At 45.4% G+C, this 21,456-nt stretch overlaps 2 protein-coding genes across 2 annotated transcripts; one reads left to right on the top strand and one right to left on the bottom strand.

Annotated features, from left to right (window-relative positions):
- Positions 1-1,918: 1,918 nt before the first annotated feature.
- On the bottom strand, positions 1,919-18,038 carry Sdf4 (stromal cell derived factor 4). Its single transcript, XM_036178935.1, has 7 exons — positions 17,876-18,038; positions 13,767-14,096; positions 11,338-11,474; positions 10,225-10,338; positions 3,189-3,347; positions 2,815-2,990; positions 1,919-2,360 (listed from the first exon to the last, which is right to left on the bottom strand). The coding sequence occupies exons 2-7, from the start codon at positions 14,069-14,071 to the stop codon at positions 2,184-2,186; spliced, it is 1,068 nt and encodes a 355-aa protein (XP_036034828.1). The 5' UTR covers positions 14,072-14,096; positions 17,876-18,038; the 3' UTR covers positions 1,919-2,183.
- A 75-nt stretch (positions 18,039-18,113) lies between these two features.
- On the top strand, positions 18,114-19,894 carry B3galt6 (beta-1,3-galactosyltransferase 6). The gene has a single exon (XM_036178936.1). It carries the CDS (start codon positions 18,304-18,306, stop codon positions 19,279-19,281), a length of 978 nt encoding a protein of 325 aa, XP_036034829.1. The 5' UTR covers positions 18,114-18,303; the 3' UTR covers positions 19,282-19,894.
- The last annotated feature ends 1,562 nt before the right edge of the window (positions 19,895-21,456 follow it).

Raw genomic sequence — 21,456 nt, 5'->3', positions numbered from 1 at the left:
GAAGGGTCTAGTTCCTGTCTCATGTGTCTTATATATGCCTTTCTCTGCCCAGCCTAGTGCTTCCCAAATACTGTTAGCAAAGGTATGGGATCTCAAGTGCTGGGATTAAAGGTATGCGGCACCACTGCCTAGCCTCTGTTTAATCTAGTGGCTGGCTCTGTCCTCTGATCCTCAGGCAAGCTTTATTTGATATACAATATGTCATCACCACAAGACTCCCTGCAGAGGCTCTATATAGGACAGCAGCCCCTTCTGCTTGAAGCTGCTTCCATCCAGGACCACACTGAAACTGAGCTTTCATGGTACTAGAAAAATCATTGGCAGTAGTTGGCACTACTGTATCCACTAGGCTGGTGCTCCTAAAAACTGCAGAGACCACAGCTCTGGGCTAAGGCACTAGGGGTTAGAATGAGGCCCTACTCATCCCCAGTTAAACAAGATAAAGGACCTAAAGCTACTCCCACAGACTCCTGCCCCTTGAGTACCAGACTGGAAGTCATCAGAACTTCTGAAAGACCAAGTGCTATCACGTAACAGCTACCTGCCAGGTATCTAGCTGGCTTCCAGGGCTGCACTACACCTTCACCCGGAGATAAGGTCCTGGATGCCACCTCAGCTGTAACACTCCAGGCCAAGGCCATGAGCAGGAGCAGAATGGTGGTCAAGTCTCGTAGTCTGCTAAGAGGTCTATATTCCAGAGCAGTGTGTCCTACCACTCTGGGAGATTCAGAGGCTGGGATCTACTTGTTCACATTATCATTCTGAGTTCTAAAGTCTTATCTTTGCCTAGAAACCAGCTCAGGTACCACAACACTCCAATGACTATGAGGAGCCATGCTCTACCACCCACCCTGGTCCCCAAAACACCACACAAAAGTAGGTTCCTATGGAAAAAACTGTGTCATACAGGTAATCTAGGGCAGGCCTTGGATTGTGATGAGGTTATCAACTGTCCTGACACACCTGCTCTGTTCCTTTTTAATACCAAAACAGACCTTTAAGAACACTAGCCTGGGACCTTAGCTAGCTCAGACTCTGCTACGGATCCCAACCTCAAGACCCCACTTGATCCCACATAACCTTTCTAATGCATGAAATTCTATCTTTCTCTTTCATGTCTTGCCTCAGGTCCTATTTTCACTTCTACAATGAGGAGAATCAATGTTTATTGAAAGCTATAAACCCATTTAACCAGTGTCTACCTCAAAAGCCTCTAATGTAAGCTACCTAGCCACACCGTTTTCTTTTTTCATCTGAAAAATGATAACGTGTTGCTGGGCAGTGGTGGCACATGCCTTTAATCCCAGTACTTAGAAGGCAGAGGCAGGTGGATCTCTAAATTCCAGGATAGCCAGGGCTACATAAAGAAAAACAAGGTTCAGTCCTCAGCTCCGGGGGGGAGGGGGAGGGAGAAGGGGGAACAAAAAAATAAAGGAAGGAAGGCAGGAGGGAGGAAAAAGAAAATATGAGAAAAAGACAATTCTATTATAAAGTAATGATTTTTGTGACAACCAATATCTACACTTTCTCATAAGGAAGGATGGATCCTGCAAAGTTCTGAGGAGTTTGAGGAAGACCCTACCTACCCCAATGGCCTACCTACCAGACCTTACCAAGGGGGTAGCACCAACTGTGGGGCTGATTACTTCCAGAGAAATGTTATCTAATTTATGTTAGTCTTTCAGTTTTCAAGGAAATTGCAAGAGTTGCATTTATTTCCTACAGTACGGTGAGCCCCAGAGGGGCCCAGCCCAGAGTTCCTGGCCCTGATGTGTGCAGCACTGTCACCTGAACCAACCACTCCAAGCAGTTCTCAAAAGTAGAATAGCAACAGAGAGATTTGGTCAAGCAAATGCAGCTCAGCCCATGACTGGTACAGAAGGGCTGCTGCCTCAGACACATGCTGGAGAGGACACAATGCCTATTAAGCATATCTTTAATAAATCTGGGCCATGCTGTGGCAGGAGCTGAGCCAGAGCATATGAACACAGCAGAAGAAAGAAGGTTCTGGGACAGCACTTTTCAGGGTCATGGTAGCCTCCAGACACAGGGTAGGTAGCATTTCAAACCCACCCGGGACCCAGTCAACCACAGGTCTCACTAGACCAAAGGTCCCTCAAGGTGTAGGAAGGGTCAGACAGGACACTGGCGGCCTGGCCCCAGCTGAGGGTTGAGGGGCATGCTCAGAACTCCTCATGCACATTGCGGGCATAGTCCATCAGCTTGCTGCCAGTGAAGAACTCGCTATATTTGAGAATCTCCTCAGGCTCCAGGTGGTGGTTCTGGTTCTCATCAGCAATGGCGATCATCTGTTTGGCTTCATTGAGGGCATTGTATTCATTCATGGGGTCCATGTAGTTCTGTGAGATCCAGACATAAGTCAGTGGCCTGTACCTGACACCCTATCAATAGGGAGGCCCTGTGCCCACAGCCCCCACACCTACATGCTAACCCAGAGGTCACTTTAGAAATGGGGCTAGTATGTGCTTTCTCTTAAGGCCCCATACAGAAGGGTTGATGATGTAGCTCTGTGATAGAACAATTGTTTAGCATGTTTAAAGGCCCCAGGTTTCATCCCAGATGCCTTCCACAGACTAGGGAGTTGTTTTCTAAAGGCCAATAGCCCATAGTCAACAGGTTTTGTAAGACCTTCCCATCTCTTCACTCTGAGTACTAATGCTGATGCCCACTATCTCAGGTCATCATGTAGGCAAGCCCCCTTTCCTTTGGGAACTTACTGTAGGATTAGCCCACAGCCTCCAAACACAGGGCCATTCCTGGAACACACCAACATTCATAAGCACCCTTGCTCACCTCCAGCTCCTCCATGGTCACAATGCCATCATGGTCGGAATCAATAAGTTCCTCAAACTCTTTTTTTCTGTCTTTCACCCAATTGTCATCAATGTCTTGGCCTTGCTGATTCTCAACAGTGCCCACAGGCAAGGAGATGAACTCAGGCAGAGACAGCTGCTTATCGCCATCCTGGTCTATAAAGGGTTGGAGGAAAGTAGTACTCAGCTTGGGCTTTACCTAAAACTCACTGAGTATCACTTAAGAACTTACTTAGAAACCAAAACAGGACAAGCCCACCTACCCTGGGGCTTATCCCTTTCAGCAGTGTAGTGATCCCAGCCCATTGGTCACCCTCAGGCCTAGAACAGTGCCATAGTGGGGACAGGCCTTACCCAAGTCCCGAACAATCTCCTTGACCATGAACTTGAGCATGCCCCGGCTGTGCTCAGGGTGAAGGAATGAAAGGAACTCATCCTCAGTCAGCAGCAGGTCTGCAGGTGGATTGTCTGCCTGATACCAGCGACCTTTGAGGTTCTCAAGGACTTCCTGTGCTGCGAGAGGCACATTTGTGAATACCCAGGCATGCTGGACACTAACGCAAGCACCCGCAAGGTTTTACTCTACTCAAACTCAAGAGGGCCATCATTTGCCAAGACTAAGGGTGCTAGCCCTCCCAGAAGAGCCTGGTCCTTGGGAGGGGACAGACAGAACCCCGGACACAACCCACCTCCCCTGCACACTCCAAGTTGTTTATCCCTCATCAGAAATGGAAATTTCACCAAGACTGAGGCTGACTCACCCTCACTGACGTCTATAGGAACAAAGGTATCACTTTTGTTCCTTTCTACGTTTTTCATGTATACTATCACTCGGAGCATAGAATGCAGAAAACCCAGTTTCTAGAAATGACTGAGGTAGTGAGCAAAGCTTCTCTAGAAATGATTGCTGATGCATCCTTTAATGTCTCCCATGTTCTCAGGGCACAAATCAATTTTCTCCCATCTCAACATAGTCAGTGATTATGTCCCATTGCCTAAGCTTCCAAGCTGCTCAGCTCCAGGAACCACAAGAATCCTTGCCTGCCTTCATGATCTTACCCCACTGTCCTGAGTCTGCCTCCAGCCACATCCTGACTGTAGCAGCCCTCCATGACCCATTAAGTACCTGATCACCACAGACAGGCCAAGTGATCTTCATGTATAGTATTTCCTATGTTAATCTCACCTGACTAACAGGACTCTTTTAAAGGATGATGGGGAATGGGATACATTGGCACAACCCTGTTGTCCCAGCTGATTGGGAGGCTAAAGCAGACATTTGAATGATTGTCTCAAAAAGTAAAAATAAAAACAAAAAAGTGATAGAAGGCAGACTTCTCTACCAATACTCCCATCAGGTGCTGAGGGAGACCCACTGGCATTATACAAAGGAGATTATAAAGCGTAGGCCTCCCTTCTAGGATTCTACCAAGTGCTCAGATCACCCCAGACAATCAGAGACCCTTCAGTGGGTTGAGGTCAGGATGTGAATACACAAGCTATAAGTGTTTTAATGATAAATGTCCCTCATAGTCTAGGGCACTTGAACACATGATCCCCAGTAATGCTATTTGAGGAGGTTTAGGAGGTAAGGCCTTGTTGGAGGAAGTACATTACTAGGGGCAGGCTTTGAGTGTTTATAGTCTCACTCACTTCCAATTCATGTTCTCTACTTCATGCTTGCAGTTCAAGATGTAAACTTTCGGCTTCCTGCTCCTGCCACCATTCTGGACTCTAATCCTCTGGAACCATAAGATAAATAAAGTCTTTTCTATATGTTGCTTTAGTCATGGTACTTTTTCACAGCAACAGAAAAGACTAATAGAGAAGTTGGTACTAGACAGAAGGATGTTGCTATGAAGAACCTGACCTGTTGGTCTGGGGAAGAATGTGGAAGATTTGGGAATTTTGGACTCAAAAAGTATGTAAAAGCTTAAAAAGTAGAGCTTAAAGGGCTATCATTACAGTAGAAGCCTGAAAGATAGCAATGCCAGGAGCAATGCTGTCTGTTGCGGCCCAGCTCAAAAAGTTTCAGAGGGAAACAATATTAGCAACTGGACTAGAGGGTATTCTGGTGATATTTTGGCAAATAATATGGCTGCCTTTTGCCACTGTTCTGAGAACTTGCCCAAGGCTAAATTTAAAAGTAACAGAATAGAAGCTGAAGATTAAGTGATTAAGAGCACTAACTACTTTTCCAGAGGACCCAGGTTCAATTCCCAGCACCCATATGGCAACTTACAGTTGTCTGTAACTCCACTTTAAGGGATCTGATATCCTTTTCTAGCTTCCTTGGACACCAAGAATGCACATGGGACATATACATATATGCAGACAAAATAGCCATACATTAAAAAAAAAAAAAAAAAGTAATGGACTAATTTCTTTAGTGGAGTTTGTTTTTGTTTGTTTGTTTGTTTGTTTTGAGACAGGGTTTCTTTGTGTAACAGCCCTGGTTGTCCTGGAACTCACTTTGTAGACCAGGCTGGAACTAACAGAGATCCACCTGCCTCTGCCTCTCAAGTGCTGGGATTAAAGGTGTGCACCACCACCTCCCACTTTGGTGGAAATTTTAAGATAGTAAAATATTTGAATGAGTGGTGTGGTTATTAATACTTATACAGGCCTACAATGAAAAAGAACAAGTGGAGAAGAAAGAAATACAAAATGTACAGTTTGGAGAATGAAAAAACAAAGAACTAAGAAACTTAATGCCACAGCCAAGACATATGCTGGAAGAGCTTGTAATTTGTTAAAGAGATTAGTGCCATTAAAGAGAGGCCTGCACTGGAACAAAGGATGCCCTTCATGGAAAGGCTCCACTCAGCTAAGCTTCCAACTTACAAAGGGAAAAGGCCTAAGGAATTGTCTGCTCCTAAAAAGAAATAGAAAACAAAAACTACAAGTAATGTGGTTCAAGGGGGAACCATTCCAAGCTGATAGCTGAGTAGTGTTCAACCACGTAGTCAACCATGTGGTACTGGCTTTAAAAGCATAAAAGATCCAAGAGTGAAGAGGTGATGGATTCTTCCTCTACAATCTCAGAAAGTTGCTGAGGCCAGGCAGCTTGTGGCAGGGAGGTCCTTGCATGAAGGCCCTGAGAGAGGCAATTGAGTAAAATATAGAAGTGAGCCTAGGTTGTAATAGAGACCCCAAGATATTGACAATGCCAGACTTGTGGGGTATCTGCCAAGGAGGGCTGCATACAGGCAGTTAAACCAACCCAAGAGAGACATGTATGCTGCAGGCATACAAGCAGGAGGGACAGTGCCATCTAAACTCTTTGATACTGGACATGAAGCTATAGGATTTGGTATTTGGCCCCCTGGATTTCAGTCTTACTTTGGTTCAGTATTTTTCACTAGGCCTCCCTTCCTCCCTTTTTGAATAGTAATGTATATTCTATGCCATTAGGTGCTGGAAGTATATAATTTGCTTTTTTATTTTACAATGCATTACAATCAACAGATTGCCCTGTGTCTCAGAAGAGACTTTGGACTTTTACACAGTGCCCTATGGGTAATAGAGCACCTTGCTTGTAAAAAACAGGGTTCCTGTGAGATTACAGCTGACCTTGTTCAGTCAGCCCAGAAGAAAATGTCTGCTGGGACAGCCAGTCCCACTCTGGGTCAACAATTCCAGGAAGGAATGCAGACCCACACATAGTCTCCTACAGCAACAATTTCTTCATTTCCAACCCCTCATCCCACCCTGTAAAGGGTTACAGCCAGCTTTTTCTCCTGGCAGACCCCTCAATTTCCCACTAAGAAAGGCTGCCTCTCATTGTGTGCATTAATAAACATAGTATTATCTGTTGAGGGTCAGACCCTGATCCTTTTCTGCCCTCTCTCTTTACCCTGCCTCAGAAATCTAACAATGGGAAGCTGAGCACAGTGCTGCACTCTTTTAGTGTCAGAACTAGGGAGGCAAAAGGTGGATCTCTGTGAGTTCAAGGCCAGTCAGGGCTTGAGAGGCCCTGCCTCAAACAAACAAATAAATAGACAAACAAATAAATTAAGACTATGGAAGTTTTTAAAGTTGGACTAAAAGCATTTTGCACTATTGTCATGAGAGTCCCTGAGAACTAGAGACTCTCTAGGAAAAACAAAAAATAGTCATAAGGTCGGAGTAATGTCCTTTAATATTCATAAATTTAATCATATCTCTCCTGCAAACCCCTCTTTGCTTAGTGTGCCTTCCCAGAGACCTTGAAAGATAGACAGAAAGGCCGTATTGTGGATTAGTCTTTGCCAAAATGCTTATGTGAAACATTGTGACATTCCCCCCAAGTACCCCTCATCGCCTCCACATCCAGGACATCTTCTGAATCCCACCCTGAGGGCTGGAGAGATGGTTCAGAGATTAAGAAGAGCACTGGTTGTTCTTCCAGAGGTCCTGATTTCAATTCCCAGCAACCACATGGTGGCTCACAAACATCTGTAATGAGATCTGGTGCCCTCTTACGGCCTGCAGGGACACATGCAGGCAGAACACTGTATACATGATAAATAAATCTTTTAAAAAAAGAAGATTCCCACCCTGAGTTGTTTTATTATTAGTAGTAGTAGTTGTTGTTGTTTTTGTTGTTATTGTTGTTGTTTTGGTTTTTGAAACAGGGTTTCTCTGTATAGCCCTGGCTGTCCTGGAACTCAGAGATCTGCCTGACTCTGCATCTCAAGTATTGGAATTAAAGGCATACACTACCACTGCCCAGCAGTTTTCTTTATTGTTTTAGATTTACTTATTTTATTATTTTATGAGTATAAGTGTTTTGTCTACTTGTAAGTGTGTGTACCACATATGTGCCTGGTACCCCAGATTCCCTTGCAACCAAAGATACAGATGGTGTGAGTCACCATGTGGGTACTGGGAATTGAACCTAGATCTTCTTCAAAAACAACAAATCCTCTTAACCACTGAGCCAACTCTCCAGCCCTTACCACCTTAAGATTTTTTTTTTTTTTTTTTTTTTTTTTTTGGTTTTTCGAGACAGGGTTTCCCCGTGTAGCTTTGTGCCTTTCCTGGAACTCGCTTTGGAGACCAGGCTGGCCTGGAACTCACAGAAATCTGCCTGCCTCTGCCTCCCAAGTGCTGGGATTAAAGGCGTGCACCACCACTGCCCAGCTCACCTTAAGATTTTTAAATAACCAATGGAACTGTAAGTTACCATACATGGGAAATAAAGAAACAAATTTTTTTTTTTTTTTTTTTTAAAGCTGGGGCTGGAGAGATGGCTCAAAGGTTATGAGCACTGACTACTCTTCCAGGGGTCCTGAGTTCAATTCCCAGCAACCACATGGTGGCTCACAACCATCTGTAATGAGATCTGGTGCCCTCTTCTGGCCTGCGGTTATACATGCTGTATATATAATAAATAAATCTTAAAAAAAAAAAAAAAAAAAAAAACAGTACTTGAGGCTTTTTTTTTTTTTTTTTTTTTTTAATGAACACAGTTCATTTGAGCTTATAAATGCACATTAGAGCTGTTTTCCTGAAGAAGCCTTGGTGTTCTGCCTCTTTGATCAGAACCTTACAATCTTATATGGTCATGAAACTATAGGGGCCAGGAAATGTAATATAATGATTTTAATGAGAAATACCTCCCATAGTCTAGGCATTTGAACATGCAATCCTCAGTTAATGGCACTGTTTGGGGAGGCTTAAGAGTTGAGGTCTTGCTGGAAGTAAATCACTGGAAGTGGGCTTCTGAGTATTTAGTCTTGCCTACTACTTCCAGTTCACTCTCTGCTTTATGCTTGTAGTTCAAGATGTGAGTTCTCAGCTTCCTGCTCCTGCCACCATACTCACTATCTGCTGCCATTATGGACTCGAACCCTCTGGACTCATAAGCCCAAATAAAGTCTTTCTAAGTTGCCTTTGGTAGTGTTTTATCACAACAGAAAAGTAGCTAATACACAGGGCTTTCGAGAAGGTCAGATGTGGCTGAGTAGGACCTCAGGCATGGAGATCTTTGACAGTGTAAATTCTAAATACCTCCACTCACTCCTGAAGGCCGAGCGAGCTCCACAGAGACACCCTGGACTCAAGACACAGGAGTGATATGTCTCTTTCAGGAGACACGTCACATAAAGTGGCCAGAGTCAGACCACATTCCAAAGAAGTCACAGAGGGGATAGCTGTGAGGGCACCATACTCCCTGGTGCGCTGATGCTCTGAAAGGTATCTTCAAAATTGCCAGCAACCTTGACAGGCATATACTAGCCTCACCACAGGAACAGGAGAGGGACATTCAGAAACCTCCAGCAGACAATATAAAATGAAGGACATAATGGAAACATAAAACAGAATGAAGTGGAGGAAAATCACACAATCTCTTTGGGGGGGAAGAAGAGAATAACTGAAGGTTTAGGACAGGATAGAACTTGCCATGTAGGATTCCTCTCACCAATTGCCAGTACTGGGGAAGCTAAGGCAGGAAAAGTGCTTTAAGTTCAAGGCTCTTGTGAGATCTTGTCAGAAAAAGAAAGAGAGGGGGGAAAAAAAGAAAAAGAAAAAGAAGAGAAAAGAAAAGAAAAAAAAAAAAGCTGGGCAGAAGCAGGTGGATCTCTGAGTTTGAGGCCAACCTGTCCTACAGTTCAAGTTCTTGGACAGTCAGGCCTACATAGAGAAACCCTGTCTCAAAATAAATAAATAAATGAAATTTTTAAAAAAGGAAGAGGAAATAAATATAGGTGAAAAAAAGGAACAGAACCAAAGTACTGGTCATCATGGTACACGTGGGTGATCATGGTCTGTAAATGTCTCCAGGGTTTCTGTGCTACCAGGTGTGTGGTGCTGCTTTGTGGACTGTGGCCTCTACTGAGGTCAGCTGCATAGACAAACGGAGGAGGTAGAGCACAGATGTACAGTGTGTATATCTGCCAAGAACTATATATATAATGTGACCAACCCATAAGTGACATACTGGAAGTAACAGGATGCCACATGTCCTGACCCTCCACAAAGCCAGATAAGGGCTGTGAATGAATCACGAGGTGAGGGGGTCCAGGACTAGTAACAAGTAAAATCCTTTAGTTGTGCTTTACAAATCAGCTATCCAGACTTCCCTTCCTGACAAATGCCCCTGAGGGCTTCCTATCGCTCCCAGCTTTCTTGGAGTCCTGTTCCATGTCCCAAAGACCAGCATGTGTGTCCACATCTCTATCTGGAAGTGATGTCACTCTTGAGGTCCCAGGGCACTGCTGAATGTTGTGGATGTCATTGCCCTGCTCTGGTGACTCAAGGCCTTGACAAAGGCTACTCCCTCTATTAAAGATCTCTTACTGGATTCAGGTCCTGCCTCTACTTTAAAGCTCCAGATCCCAAGTCTCAAGCCAAGGCAGTCAGTCCCCCACTCTTAGCCTGCCCACCCTATGCCAGCAGCACTTACTCTCCTCATCCACTTTGAGCTCCTCATGGTTCCTGATGGCATCAGCAATGTCCCTCTCATTGTGGCCTTTGCTTGCCAAAAACTTCACTTTATATTCATCCCAGGATACATGGCCTAAAAAGAGATCACTCTGTCAAGATATTTAGCAAGAAAGGTTGGTCATAAAAAAGACAGTTATTTTAGGACATCTGCTATAAATCCTTGGGCCACAGACAGCCATAGAGCAGGGGTACAAACTCCTCTGTGCTGACTGCCTAGAACTAGTAAAGTCTGAGTATACGTGCAGCTCCAGATATCTTGCCAAGTGGCATTCAGGGGCAAAGCAACCAGTACCCAGCCAACAGCTTTGGTCAGTACCCTATATCCATTTCCTCACAAGTAGAGTCAGCTGGAACTTTTATCCCTCAGGGTCAAGAGAGATACTAGCTGGCAGCACATGGTGTGAGAACACCAGAGAGGCATCCCAAACTTTTAAAAACCACTGGGTTTTTTGGTTTACTGAGAAGTAGTCTCAGTATGTAGCCCAGGCTGGTCCTGAACTCTAAGATTCTTGTTTCAGTTTCCTGAGCATTGAGATTGTAAACTAGGATCTAGCATTACTTTTCAATTAAAATACTTTAATTGACTGGCTTGAGGAGAAAAGCATCTCCTGTGCAAGCATGAGGACCAGAATTTGAATCCCTAACTTCCATGTAAAAGCCAGGTACATGTGGAGGCCCATCTATAATCCCAGCACTGAGAGACAGAGACAGGGAATCTCTGGCACAAGCTGGCTAGTTAGGCTAATGGAATCGGTGAGCTCTGGACTCAAAATACCCAATGCTAATTCCAGCTTCCAGACATATGCACAGTTGTGCCCACCCACACACATGAATACACACAGAATTTTACAAAAAAACACTTAGGTCAGTGTGGTACTTGGTGTGTCCTTTAGTTCCAACAAGCATGCAGCTACTGTCCGAAACTAACTCATGCCTTGAGCATCCCTACTCCTACTATATCCTCTTCTACCTTTCTGTCCCTGGGATATCTGCCAGGTCCTTCCCATAAGGCTAGGGTTTCCTGCCTGACTCCACCCACTTCCCCTAGCTCTGCCACTTGGGTCCACTGTACCATCACCATCAGGGTCCACAGCCCTAAAGTGTAGCTTGTTTTCCTTAACAGCCTCCTGGAAGTGCTCTGCTGTTTTCTCCATAATCCAGTGTTGCATCTCCTTAGCGCTGATCCTCCGGTCAGTGTTCACATCTACCCTAGAAGTAGGTAAATGACAAGCATCAGACCAGGCTCTAGGACCCCTCAACAAAAAGGCAAATGCTGCTGGTTCCAGGAATTACACAGGTAGTTGTGAACCTGCCACAAAAAGCAACTCATTCCACTTGGAAGTGTTATAGAAAACCCAAAGGCTGAGAGCTCACTAGGGGCCACCAAAGGAGATCAGGAGTTGTCAGAAAGATTGTTAAGGGAACAATTATGCAGTCAGGAGCTGCTACTTGAGGACAGAATAGATCATCACCAGGAACAAATTCTGTCCACTTAAGGTACAATGGGCAGAATCATAATTCCTCATTTAATTATTTATTAATAATTATTTAATTAGTAATTAATTAGTTTTTTCTAGGCAGGGTTTTTCTGTGTAGTCCTGGCTGTCCTGGAACTCACTATGTAGAGCAGGCTGGCCTCAAACTCACAGAGATCCACCTGCCCCTGCCTCCCACATGCTGGGATTAAAGGTACCACCATATCCAGCTCATAACCCTTCTAATCACAGCAAAGTCTAAATACTTTAGATAAATCACACAAACAACTTCACATGCAAAGGTATAGCAAAGTCCTTTCAGAAACCTAACGTTTTGTCCAAGGATAGAACAAGGTCTTAGTGACAGAGACCTCGGGACTTGGGGTTAGATTATAGGAATCCCTAAACACATTTAGTAGAAAGATGTCAGGAAGAGTCTGTGTCAGGGCTAGTGAAATGGCTCAGTGGAAAAGGGCACTTGCCACCAAGCCTGACAATCTGAGTTTTATGCCAGGAACCTACACAGTAGAATGAAAGAAACAACTCATGCAAGCGTGCTCTATCTCCATATATGGCTTTCTCTCTCTCCCTCTCTACCTCCCCCCCCCCCCACCCACACACATACATACACACACACACAGAGAAAATAATAAATAAAAATGGACAGTCCTTATGAGCTGAACTGCTATAAAGTTTAGTTCAGTCTGCCCACCTGAACCCTAACTCAGAAAGTTGCAACTTTCTGGTTTTCTTTTCTTCTGTCTCTTTTTTTTGGACGCTTAGAATCTAAGTATGCTTTTTCTGATCCTATGGGCTTCCTTACTCTTTCTCTAAAGCCCCTTACCTCCATACTATGTGGCTGTCTATTGCCATGTGGTGGACCTCCATGCCAGTAACTCAAATGGCATGGCTTTTTCCTTCTCTCTTGCATGCTTCTCTTCAGGAAACTGCTGAGATTTACAGTTTGCCTTCCCTGGGATATTTTTCTTTTAAACTCTAATAAAATCATTCTCGAGCTTCAAAAAATAAGTAAATGCAAAACTTAGTAAGAAAGGGGGGGGGGGGCAGACACAGTTGCAGAAACCTTTATCCTAGCACTGAGGAAGCAGACACGGAGCCAGGTGTGATGGCGTACATCTTTAATCCCAAGATTTGGGAGGCAGAGGCCAGTCTACATAGTGAGTTCCAGGATAGTCAGAGCTATATAATAGAGATACATACACACACACACACACACACACACACACACACACCACACCACACCACACCACACCACAAAAAACACACAAATAAGCAAGCAGAAGCAGGTTGATCACTTAGGAGTTCAAGGCCAGGCAGGGTTACACTGTGAGACCTTATATAAGAAAAAAGAAAGGAGAGAGGGAGAGAAGGAGGGACGGTATGAGATCAAGGGAGCCTATGTCCCTCTCACCCATCAGCTCTTGACCTATTGGGTTGTCAGACCTTTTCCCAGACAGCCCTGGGCCATCCCTACTCTACTTGGAATTATAACTTGCTGGGCCCATTCCACTTTCCATTTGATCTGACCTCATGCTTTTCAATTAATAAGGCCTATAGTTTGAAAAGTCATGGACAAAATACTTAAGAAGTGGGTTGGGGGCAGAAGTCTATCCTGAGGTCTTCCTGGCCATGAGGGCCTAGACATCAGCTTTGGCCCTACAAGTCCTATCAAAGTACAAGGTGCTAGACAGAACAGTGGTTTTCAACCTTCCCAATGCTGTGACCATTTAATACAGTTCTTCATGTTGTGGTGAGCACCAACCATAAAATTATTTTCCTTGCTACTTCATAACTGTAATTTTGTTACTGTTATGGATCATAATGTAAATATCTTGTTTTTCCAATGGTCTTAGGCAACCCCTTGAAAGGGTCATTAGATCCCCAACGGAATGGTGACTCACATATTGAGAACTGCTATGCTAGAGGAAAAGCTTATAGCAACTGGATTATCATTTCAAATGCTGTATCCCTTGACATGCATTTGCAGGGGACACGAGACACCTACTTGGAAAAGATGACCATCAGCTTCCTCCGGCTTCTCCTTGGCTCTGAGTCCTCATCAAACCCATCCATGTCCTTCCCTAGGAAAACCTCCTGGTGGAAGTCCCTGTTCAGATGTCCATCCATCTCTAGTTTCACCCCATTCAAGTGGTCTGGGGGTAGGATCTCATTTTCTTCCCTGTTGGCTGCTCTTTCCCGAGTGGATGAGTGGTTGGCAGGTCTAGCAGATGCATCCATCAAGAGGACAAGGCCCAAGAGCCAAAGGCCATGAGCAGCCAGACCACAGAGGAAATTCTGCCTGGACGTCATTGCCACCAGCCAGACCACGGAACTCCTGCAAGATATGAACCAGAAGTAGCAGTAAGGAAGAAAGGGAAATCACAGCTCAAACGAAAGCCTGGGATACTACAAAGGTTCTGAGTTACTAGCACTGACAAGAAAGCTGAAGGATGATGGCAGGCTCAACCTGACAGTCTACAAAGAAGACAGACCAGGCCAGGTGGTAATAGCACATCCCAACACTTGGTGAATCTCTATGTGTTCAAGTCCAGCCTGGTTTACAGATCAAGATTCAGGACAGCCAGGGCTACACAGAAAAACATTGTTGGGGGGGGGGGGAGGGGCAGGGAGGGCATGTTTATTTTATAACATGATTTAATAATCAGGACCAACTACATATTCAAGTGGGGTATGACAGCATTTACCTTTAATCCTAGCACATAGGAGGTAGTCATAGATGGATCTCTGAGTTCAAGACCAGTCTGATCTAACAATGTAAGCTCTGAGCCAGTAATGGATAAACAGTAAAATCCTGTCTCAAAAAACAAACAAAATCCACACATATGGAGCTGGGACTGTAGCTCAGTGGTAGGTACCACAGAAAAAAAAGATGAAGAAGGAAAAGGAAAAAAGAAAGACAACAAATGATATTTTTTCTTTTAAAAAAGAAACAGGAGGAATGTTCTTTGGGCTGCCAACCAGCTCCCAAATAAAGACACAGAGACATATTAATTATGAATGCTCAGTCTTAGCTTAGGCTTGTCCCGTTAGCTTTTTTTGTTTGTTTGTTTTTTGTCTTTGTTTTTCAAGACAGGGTTTCTCTGTGTAGTTTTGGTGCCTGGATCTCACTCTGTAGCTGGCCTCGAACTCACAGAGATCCTCATGGGTCTGCCTCCCAAGTGATGGGATTAAAGGCCACCACCGCCCGGCCCATTAGCTCTTTTAATTTAACCTGTTTCTATTCATCTACATTTTGCCTCGAGGATTTCTTTCACTTTGTATGTCCTACTTTCCTGATTCCTCTGTGTCTATCTGTCTGGCCACTGGTATCTCCCTATCATCTTTTTCTTTCTCCTTGATCCTAAATTCCTCCTCCTACTTAATCTCCCTGCCTGAAAGTTCCACCTATACCTCCTCCCTGGCTATTGGCCATTCAGCTTTTTATTAGACCAATCAGGTGCCTTAGGCAAGCAGGGTAAAACAGCAACACATTTTTACATAATTAAACAAATGCAACACACATCTTTGCATAGTTAAACAAATATTCTGCAACATAGGAATGCACTTGGCCAGGCTGAAGTTCCAACTCAAATTTGTTACTACTTCCAGGTGCTGATCTATCCAGTACCTCACCCCCACATATCAACAGTATAGCCTGCCAACAATACAACAAAGCAAATCTGACCCCATCCATCCCTGATTACTATTATAGTATTTAGCATATAGCTGTGGTCACTTACTCTCCAGATCCCAACTTGAACACTGAGCTCTGAGACCTTGGTTAAGTAATCTGACCTTCCTGTGTCTGTTTCTCACTAATTGTCCCATAGTTTCCACTTCAGTGTTTTGTGTGGAGTGGGGACCTATGTAGACTGTGTGCTGGACCTATGTACACTCTGTGCTGGACAACTGAAAACTGTGGTCATCAACAAACACTTGCACCAACCCAGCAGATACTACACATACACATCTATGCTTGTGCCTGCATCAACATATTTCTTCACTCGTGTTCACTGAGAAACATTAGTAAAGTTGAAGTGCCCAGTAAGACCAGAACATGGAAAACACATTTTAAGTCTATCTTCCTGCCTATTTGCTGGCCTTCCAAGTACAGCCTAGTCCCACCTATGTGGGAGCTGTCTCCCATTCTGCCCCTGGAAAGGACTCTGTCTGACTTAGCTTCTTTATCCCAACATTGCCAAGCTATTAGAACCTAAAAGACATTCAATCAATGTTGTCTCCAGAGATACTAAATATTACTCAAAAGCATAGAGTAAAGCCAATGAAACAGTACTTAAGATGTGTCCTGGGATGTACAGCTTGCCAAGAGCCGGGAGCTAAAGGAGTCTGTTGTTACCCAAGGCAAGGAGCCCTGAGATGTAGCTGTATTCCTCATGTTTCTATTCTTCTGGCCATGGAAACACCAGACCAAGGCAACTTCCTCCTAGTATTAACTGTACTTTGCTCCTTGAAAGAACAAAGTTCTCATTCTAACTATTTTGATTAACTATGTGGAATAGCCAGTTACTCATACTCTTACGTAGAAAGCAACCAAAAGCAACCAGGACTCCATCAGCTGACTTTCTCATATTGGTTCAGTTTTTTTCCTTGCCCATGCTAGACAAGTATTCTGCCAGGGAGCAACATTCCCCACTACTATCCCACAATGGTTATTTATCTTAATGCAAAAGTTTGCCACATGGCTAAACGAGTTGGGCAGCTGCTTCCTCCCCACCTGACCTGAAATAGCTAAGTCTGGATTTCAAAGAGCTTTATCTTGTCATAGCCCCTACACACATCTGTTCTCAACAAGTAGTCAACAGGGAAGCGACTAACACCTGCAGTGGAGGTGACAATGGTACCTCTTGACCTGTCATCAACCATAGTCCAGTGACATTTACCAAAGTAAGTCACAAATGTTCTAGTTTATGATTAGTTGTTAATCTCTGCCTGGGCCTACTTTATAAGTTAAATTTTGCTGTAACTATGTATAGGAATAAACCTGAGGTTTCAGGAGGGTTTTGTTGTTGTTGTTGTTTGGTTGGTTTGGTTTTTCGAGACAGGGTTTCTTTGTGTAGCTCTGGATCCTATCCTAGAACTCGCTCTGTAGACCAGGCTGGCTTTGAATTCACTGAGATCTGCCTGCCTCTGCCTCCCAAGTGCTGGGATTAAAGGCGTGAGCCACTTCTGCTCAGCTGAGGTTTCAGGTTTCAGGCACCCACAGGGTGGTTGGGGGAATACTTGTACTTCTTTGCAATCCTTACATTACTACAATTCCGGTGAAACACGACATTTCTTTTTGTTTGCTTGCTTTTGTTTTTGTTTTGAGACAGGGTCTCACTATGTAGCCTTGCTTGGCCAGGAACGTGCCCAGTAGACCAGGCTGGTCTTGAAAGTGTGGCAAGATTACAGGCAAAGTGCTGGGATTACAGGCAAGAGGATCAAGAGTTCAAGACCAGCCTCAGATACATAGTAAATTCAGGACAATCTGGGCTACATGAGACCCTATCTCAAAACCAAGAATAGCAACAGCAAAAGGAGAAAATAAGGGGAAAAAAAATCAGAAGAAAAAAGACCATCACAATCTAAAAAACAACATAGTCTAAAATAGTCCAAAAACTGTTAGGGGGCTGGTATCTTAGACCAGTAGTAGAGCATTTGCCCAGCATTTGTAAGGTCCCGGATTCGATCTCCTCCAGCAACACAAAAATAAGAATGTAAATAAAAATAAATAAAAGATCTGTCAATTTAGGAACTGCACTCAATAGTACCAAAGAGAACTACCACCAGAGCCGGGCCAGGTACGAAGGTTTTACACAGGCCTTGGATTTCCAACTCGTACTACTAGAACTCATGGCGCACATTTTACCGAAGATGAAACCGAGTTAGAGACCACAAGTTGAGGGCACAACATCAGCCGGTAACACAGTCCCGTGCCTCAGTCCCCCGCGGCACCGTGAGTTCCGGAAGAAGCAGCCGGGCAAGAGGGCGGGCGCACTCATAACAAGGAGATCGCGGGGTCAAGCGGGCTCAGAGCCAAAGCAACCCAAACAGTGGACGAGTGGCCTTCAAGCCCGCCCCTCACAAAGCAGCTTCAGGGACCCCCTCACTTACCCCCGGCTTTCTGATGCGCCGGGTCTGGCGAGCGCAGCTGGGCGCCCGCGAATTCGTACACGGACCTAGGCTCAGGCCGCCGCCATCTTTCTTCCGGGAAAGGGCGAGAAAGACAACCAGGAACCGAAAGAGATGGCACTGCCTCAAGCGTGAATCTCGGCGCCGCCATCTTTTTCATGGGCGGAAGCAGCCTCTGAGAAACAACCAATAAAAATGGTGCGCAAGGTCACGTGCCAAGGATCCTTGACCTAGGCCTCGCCTTCAACAACGCCCTGGATGTCAGATCCTGGAAGTCCAAGCACTCAGACACTGGGCGCTTTGGGGCTCCTCCTACCACTACCAGGCCAAGCCCGCTATGCGGGTCTCGGAGTAGCGCAGACGCCGTCCAGCCTCTGCGCCTGCGTACTCGGCGCCCTTCCTCCCGCACCATGAAGGTACTCCGGCGCGCATGGCGGCGTCGGGTGGTGCTGGCCCTAGGCGGCCTGGCGTTTTGCACCACCACTCTGTTGTATTTGGCGCGCTGTGCTTCCGAGGGCGAGACGCCCACAGCCGCTGGAGCCGCTCAACCCCGTGCTAAGGCCTTCCTGGCAGTGTTAGTGGCTAGTGCGCCCCGCGCGGTTGAGCGTCGCAGCGCGGTGCGCAGCACGTGGCTGGCACAGGGGAGGCGCGGCGGTACTAAGGACGTGTGGGCGCGCTTTGCTGTGGGCACCAGTGGCCTGGGCTCAGAGGAGCGGCGCACGCTTGACCTCGAGCAAGCACAGCACGGTGACCTCCTGCTGCTGCCCGCCCTGCGCGATGCCTACGAAAACCTCACGGCCAAGGTCCTGGCCATGTTGACTTGGCTAGACGAGCACGTGGACTTTGAGTTCGTGCTCAAGGCGGATGACGACTCCTTTGCGCGCCTGGACGCCCTATTGGCGGAGCTACGTGCACGTGAGCCTGCACGTCGCCGTCGCCTCTATTGGGGATTCTTTTCTGGGCGTGGGCGAGTCAAACCTGGAGGTCGCTGGCGAGAAGCTGCCTGGCAGCTCTGCGACTACTACCTGCCCTATGCTCTGGGCGGTGGCTACATCCTCTCTTCGGACCTGGTGCATTACCTGCACCTCAGCCGCGAATACCTGCGCGCGTGGCACAGTGAAGATGTATCGCTGGGCGCCTGGCTGGCACCAGTGGATGTGCAGCGGGAGCACGACCCACGCTTCGACACAGAGTACAAATCACGGGGCTGCAGCAATCAGTACCTGGTGACACACAAACAGAGCCCGGAGGACATGCTGGAGAAGCAACAGATGCTGCTTCACGGGGGCCGATTGTGCAAGCAAGAGGTGCAGTTGCGCCTCTCCTATGTCTATGACTGGTCAGCGCCACCCTCCCAGTGCTGCCAGCGCAAGGAGGGCATTCCCTGATGTTATTGCATGTGCTGTGGCCTCTCCGGACACAGGCCAAGCTGCCTGGACAATCTGGCCAATTGTCTGGGGTGAGCCTAGTTTATCTAATTACTGTTGAGGCCTTGGGACCTCAGTCCACTTACTGATGGCCAGAGGCAGCTATCAACATCTAGTCCATACTCATTAGTGGTCTTCTGTAAGACCTGTCCAGTGGCATCTAGTTACGGATTTGTAGATTGCATCTCCACCCCACACACACCTCCAGCCAGTGTAATGCCACCTATCAGCCATCTGAGGTGTGAGGGCAGGGGGCCTCCTCACTTGATGATTTTTATAGTACTGAATTCTGTACTATACATTTCACTGCCCATCCTGAACGTTCTGCACAGCCCTGTCTGCAGACTGACCTGCAGACTGTGTTGAATTTATCTGTGTATTGCCATCAAAATGTTATTTGCCTAAATGGTCATTGTATTGTCTGGACAAAGTTCCATTCTGTTGTGTCTCCTGTTTTTATCCTTTGTCATGTACAAGTCTAACATTTGACTTGATTTTCAAGTCAGCCAGCTTAGATAGTATTTTTGTCTCTGAAGATAGTTTGGTAAATATAATTCAGTTTGGTTGAAACTTATTTATAAATACTGTAAACTTGTGTAGGTAAGAATTTTAAGTTGAAAGCTGTGTGGTGGTGGTGCACACCTTTAATCACAGCACTTGGGAGGCAGAGACAGGCAGATCTCTGAGTTCCAGGCCAGCCTGGTCTACAGAGTTTCAGGACAGTCAGGGCTACACAGAAAAACCCTATCTCAACCCCCATCCCATCCCAAAAAAAAATTAAGCTGAGAGTGTACAAATCTTAATTTTTTTTTAACTATTTAAGAAAAATACTTTATTGTCAGAACTTATATCTTTGGATTAATCTATCAACAACCTGCGTGGCCAACCCCACTGCTGGATGTGTGTAAAACATAGAAGATTGTTTCAACTGTCCATTTCACTTTCAGGTTTACACATAAGTCCCTTCATTTTTGTTTTTTCTGAACAGACTACTTTTAAGGCTTTTCAGAGAGCATGAGCTTATGGACTGTAAGGCAATCAGCAGTCAGGATGTCACACAAAGTTTGCCTTTCAGATATGCTTGGTTTATTCACACAAACATTCCTAACAATATCATGTCAATATACAAGTTAAACAGATGTCTCAGCTTGGTGGTTGTGACACACACCTTTAATCCCAGCACTTGGAAGGCAGAAGCAGGTAGATCTCTGTGAGTTTGAGGCCAGTCTGGTCTACTAATTGAGTTCCAGGACAGTTGGGGCTACTGTCTCAAAAAACCAAGGGGGAAAAAAAAAGAGATGCTGCTGTAGGTTCCACTGAGTAACCTCCAGTGAAGACATTTTTGAAGTGTGTAGGCTTGACCACTGTGGAGTCTTTCAGTTGTGGTAGACTGGGAGGATGGCACTGTAGAAGTCCAGGAGGTCCTTGAGAGTATAGGCCAATGGTTAGCACTGACAGGCATTCCAGAATGGGCCAAGCAATAGTGCCACAAGTTCAGTGGTCACTGAGGCCAGGGCCACAAAAAGAGTCTCAAGTCCTCTTGGTATCAACACAGGCTATAGAAGCCTTGTTGCAGGAGCTTGGTAGTGTGATCCTAGAGACCATTCCAAACTAATTTTTTTATCATTTCATTGGGAAGTCACTTTGGATAACAGTTCATTGGCATATCAACACCACCTTCAGGTTAGCTTATTAGCATATCAAGGCCCGTCCTGGATTAGGCTCATTTTTGGGCTGCCAAGGGGCTGGCTTCTGAGGCCTGGCTCTTACCAAAGCAGTCTGGTGACAAACTCAAACGTCATATTATTTCAACTCACACAAAATGACTTTTGAGTCACACAACATGACTTTTAAGCTATGTTCCATACAAGCTTCCAAAAAGGCCTCCAGATTCCCTGTTTCTCATTCAGCAAAGTTCCAAGAATCCAAATCCTTGAAGAGTTGAGGAGACTTCTCAAATTCTACTTTAAGGAAATAGTATTTGCTACCTAGCACCCCAACCACACGAACTATAACAGCTAATATTGCATTCCCCCTTTTAATGTTAAAAAAAAAAAAGAATGGTATAGTTATAAAAATATAAGGTGATTCCAGGATAAATGGGCAATCTGAGCTGGACTTAACCTCTAGCTTTGA

The sequence above is a fragment of the Onychomys torridus genome, chromosome 2 (assembly GCF_903995425.1).
Source record: "Onychomys torridus chromosome 2, mOncTor1.1, whole genome shotgun sequence".
Classification (NCBI taxonomy): Eukaryota; Metazoa; Chordata; class Mammalia; order Rodentia; family Cricetidae; genus Onychomys; species Onychomys torridus.
The sequence above is the reverse complement of the archived record's forward strand: the minus strand, read 5'-3'. Positions and strand labels throughout refer to the sequence as shown.